At 17.5% G+C, this 4,033-nt stretch overlaps 1 protein-coding gene across 1 annotated transcript, besides 6 other annotated features; it reads right to left on the reverse strand. All coding sequences in view use genetic code 6, as the record gives it.

Annotated features, from left to right (window-relative positions):
* Window positions 1–1,093: 1,093 nt before the first annotated feature.
* IMG5_188950 (hypothetical protein) lies at window positions 1,094–2,630 on the reverse strand (the record flags this gene model as incomplete). The annotated part of the gene is made up of 2 exons (XM_004027089.1): window positions 1,094–1,932; window positions 2,000–2,630. Coding segments are annotated over 2 exons (1,469 nt in total), but the record flags the coding sequence as incomplete, so codon positions are not given.
* Window positions 1,937–1,994: a microsatellite.
* A 322-nt stretch (window positions 2,631–2,952) lies between the features above and the next one.
* Window positions 2,953–3,066: a microsatellite.
* Window positions 3,022–3,053: a microsatellite.
* Window positions 3,067–3,435: 369 nt separating the features above from the next.
* Window positions 3,436–3,554: a microsatellite.
* Window positions 3,446–3,531: a microsatellite.
* Window positions 3,463–3,578: a microsatellite.
* The last annotated feature ends 455 nt before the right edge of the window (window positions 3,579–4,033 follow it).

Consider the following 4,033-nt stretch of genomic DNA (forward strand, 5'->3'; position numbering starts at 1 on the left):
AGGACAAAAAGTGAATAAATATTGATTTATAAAGAGGAGTTATTAAATAATTTTATACTTTAACAAATTAGGACGATTCTTAGCTTAAATAAAAAAATTTAATGATATATAATTTATAAAAAAATTAATTTCTATTTGTTTGTTATATATATATGTATATAAATTATTATTTTTTATAGCTTTTTTTCATATTTTAATTTTTTTTTTTAATTATTATTATTATTATTAATATAAAAAATTTTCTAAATATTCACATATTATCAATTCCATTTCGAAAAAGTCATATGTAAAATATTTTCCAAAAGAGTTAATTGTATTATATTTTTATATAGAAAAGCCTTATAATGCTAAACAAAGTTCCCTTTTCTCTATTTAAATTTCAGTTTTTTCATTAAATATATTTTTGTATTTTAAAACAATACTTTCTATATCTTTTAATAGATTACTTTTCTCTCTTTAGGTTTTTAAAGATGTGAATGGTAATTATTTTTAATATTGAATATTTTCCCATTCATTATTTATGTAGTCTTCTAAATTTTAGGACATTTATGAATTGTCATTATGCAATTTAAAAATCTACTCTAAGGAAGAAAAAGAGGAATTTTTTGCCAAAAAGTACATAAAATCTAAATTTTTGACATTTAAAAGCTCAAATTCTTTAATTTAGGAAAACAGAATCTTTTTCTAAACTTTAAAAAGAAGAATTTCTTCCAAAACTACATATTTAATAGTATTTTTAGATGCTTCTTTTTTAAATAAAGCATTTAAATGGGAAATCGGAAGATTAGTTTTTTAAGATAAATCAAAAAAAGAAAAAGTTTAGGTTTTAATTTATTAGAAAATATTAGAGGAAGGTTTTTATAAAAGGTTAATTTTTCCTAAAAAAGGAAGTATTTCGAATTCTTCTTAAGTATAGAAAAAATTGAGGATTTTTAATAAATTTTCCTTTGAGATTTTATTATCTTTACAGAATTTTTATAGTTAAATCTGTTTTTGAAAATTGGTTTTTTCTTTATAAAAATCTTCAATTTCTTGTTCTTTTTGGGTCTAAACTATATTAAAATAGACATTTTTTTCTTTTTTTTTTTGAATTTCAGAGGCCTTTTGGAATATTAAGAATTCGTTTTCGGTTATAAAAGATGAAATTAAATTTCTCCTTTATAAAAAAAACTCGTTTTCAACTAAAAAACCACATGCTAGTTTTTGATAAAAAACCTAATTTTCTTAAAAAAAAAATCTCTAGAATCCATTCAAATCTGAAAGATAGTCTTTTATATTTAAAGGGAGTGAAAAATGAATATAATATTGACAAATTTCTTTTATTTTAGAAGGCAAAGTTGTTCCTGAGAAAACTGTTAAAATATCGAAGTTTTCTTTTTAAAATTATTAGGTCTATTATAGGATGTTTTTTGGCTAAAAATACTAGAATTTCAACCCTTTTTGTGCAAAATAAGAATGAGTGTTTTCCAATTGTTTTTTCTCTGTTTAAGGGAGGAAAAGGATGACTTTTTTTAGTTGGTTTTTATGTAAAAAGTTAAATAGGTTTTTCTCTTTTTCCTATTTTTAGGTCTATATCCAGTATATTTTTCCAAAATCGATTGCTTTGAGGCTTTTTTAGGGGCTCTCAATTTATTTTAATGCACATTTTTAGGCTAATTCTGACATTTCTTTTTAAGTTTTTACTGTTTGAGTATACAATATTGCCCATTTTGTGACTTTTGGGAAGGCTTTTTTTAATTGTTAATATTATCTTTCATTTTTTGGATCTTCAATGATAATTTTATCAACAATATTTTTTAAAAAATAAAGCTTTTCATCATAAACAAAATCCCAATTAATTAATAAAAGTCTAATTTTAAATTCATTTAAATATTCAAGTATTGTTTTCATATTTTCATCATCAATTTATTTATTTAGATATGCCCAGCTTACCTTAATATATATAAATATATAATATATATATTATATTATATATATATATATATATATAATATTTTACATTAGAATTTATATTTTTATGGGAATAAGTATTATTTGTTATTACCATTAGTAATGAAAATTATGTATTTTTTTAAGAAATTAAAGCCATGATTTAATAAAGAGTTGTTTTTCCGCTTTAATTTGGCATATAGCTTATTATATTATTTTAGTTTAAATAGAATTATTCTATTATTAATTTTTGGTTTTTACTTAATTTTTTTATTTATAAGTCTTCTGTTAATATTGTTTTTTCCATTTCTTCTATATTATTATAATTTTATTATTTAGTTTTTTATTCTTGCTTTTTTTCTTCATCTATTTCAAATACACTATTGTTTAAACTTGATAATGAAGGCATGTTTTCGTACTTTTTAGATATTTATATGCATGTTGAATTTTATATTTTTTAATGAGAAGTGGTATTTGGTATTTATTATTCTTATTCTAAAAAATCAATCTTTTTTGGGGTTATTCCGAAGGATTCGTTAGAAAATTAATCATTATTAAGTACATTATTGTTTGGAGTGAATAATTTACTATTTGATGGGGTGTACAAACCATTCTATGGTCTTTCTTCTAATGGAGTGGTACGTATTTAGGCTAGTTTTTTATTATATGACTAAAGGAGGTCGTCATATTTTTTTTAGTTGCTAAAAAATTAAGGGATTTCGTTTTCTTTTTCATTTTCGGAAGGAATTGTAAATAATTTTTACATTTTTGTTTTTATTTTAATTTTTGAAATTTAAAATATTTAAAATTAATTTTTTTATTTTTTATTTGAAGGAGTTTTTTCAGATTGTTAAATTCATAAAAATATATATATTTTTGATTTTTTTTATATAAAATTTTTATTGATTTAATTTTTTTATAATATTTATATAAATATATATATAACTTTATTATTTCTGACAATTTTTATAAGAATAAATTTATAATGTTTTTTTAATTATTGAAAAATAAAAATCTTGATATATAACAAAAAAATATTATTTATAAATTTAATAAAAATTATATAGAAATAAAAAAAAAATTATATATAACTAAAAAAAAAAAATTAAAAAAAAAAAATTAAATTATATAAAAAAATATTTATTTAAAATAATGGAATAAAATTTTAATTTTGAAAAACTTAATTTTCTTCATTAATTATTAGATAAAGAGCTAAGCGTATTACAATAAAGTTCATTATAATCAAATAACTTTATTTCTAATTAAAATGAAAACGATTAAAATCTATTTAATTCATAAAATCAATATAATAAAAATAATGTTCTTTAAAATTAAAAAGATTAATTGTCTAACACAGAAATTGATAAAACAGATTAAAAATCATAAAAATAAAATTAAAATTAGTAAAATGAAAAAATATATACAAGTAAATAAAAAATGTATAAATTTTATAAATATATAAAAATGTAAATATATTTGTATAAAATGTATAAATAAATTAGATTTTATATTATAAATATTATATATTTATATTATATATTTATATTATATATTATATATTTATATTATATATATATATATATTATATATATATATATATATCTATTTAAGTGTATATATATATAATTTAATTTAATATATAGATTTAAATTCCAATATACGAATAAGTTCTGATCTGTAAGAATTATAAAATAAAATAATTAATTTGGAGAAAACTATAGAAAGTATTAATAATAAAGATTTCGACAAAGGTGTTTTCATTAATTAGAAAAAAATCTAGATTTAAAAAAATAATTTATATAATTAAAGTTTACAAGATGAAGATGATATTACAATTTTATCAAGAAAATATATTGATGAAGAGAGATCAATTGAAAAAAAATAAAAAAAATTAAGAAATTCAAAAGAAAAAAATTCAAATTCTTTTTAAAAAAAAAATAAATTAGCTGATTAAAAAATTCAAATTTTATAAAACTCATTCTAAAAAAAAAGAAGTTTAAGCAAAAATAATTTTCTTTATAGAAGTTCATCATTAAAAAATGAAAAATAATCTTAAAATACTTTTAAATATTTAATTAAAAATAATATAAATAAGTAAATAGTC

This window comes from Ichthyophthirius multifiliis (assembly GCF_000220395.1).
Source record: "Ichthyophthirius multifiliis unplaced genomic scaffold scaff_1120509251359, whole genome shotgun sequence".
Classification (NCBI taxonomy): Eukaryota; Ciliophora; class Oligohymenophorea; order Hymenostomatida; genus Ichthyophthirius; species Ichthyophthirius multifiliis.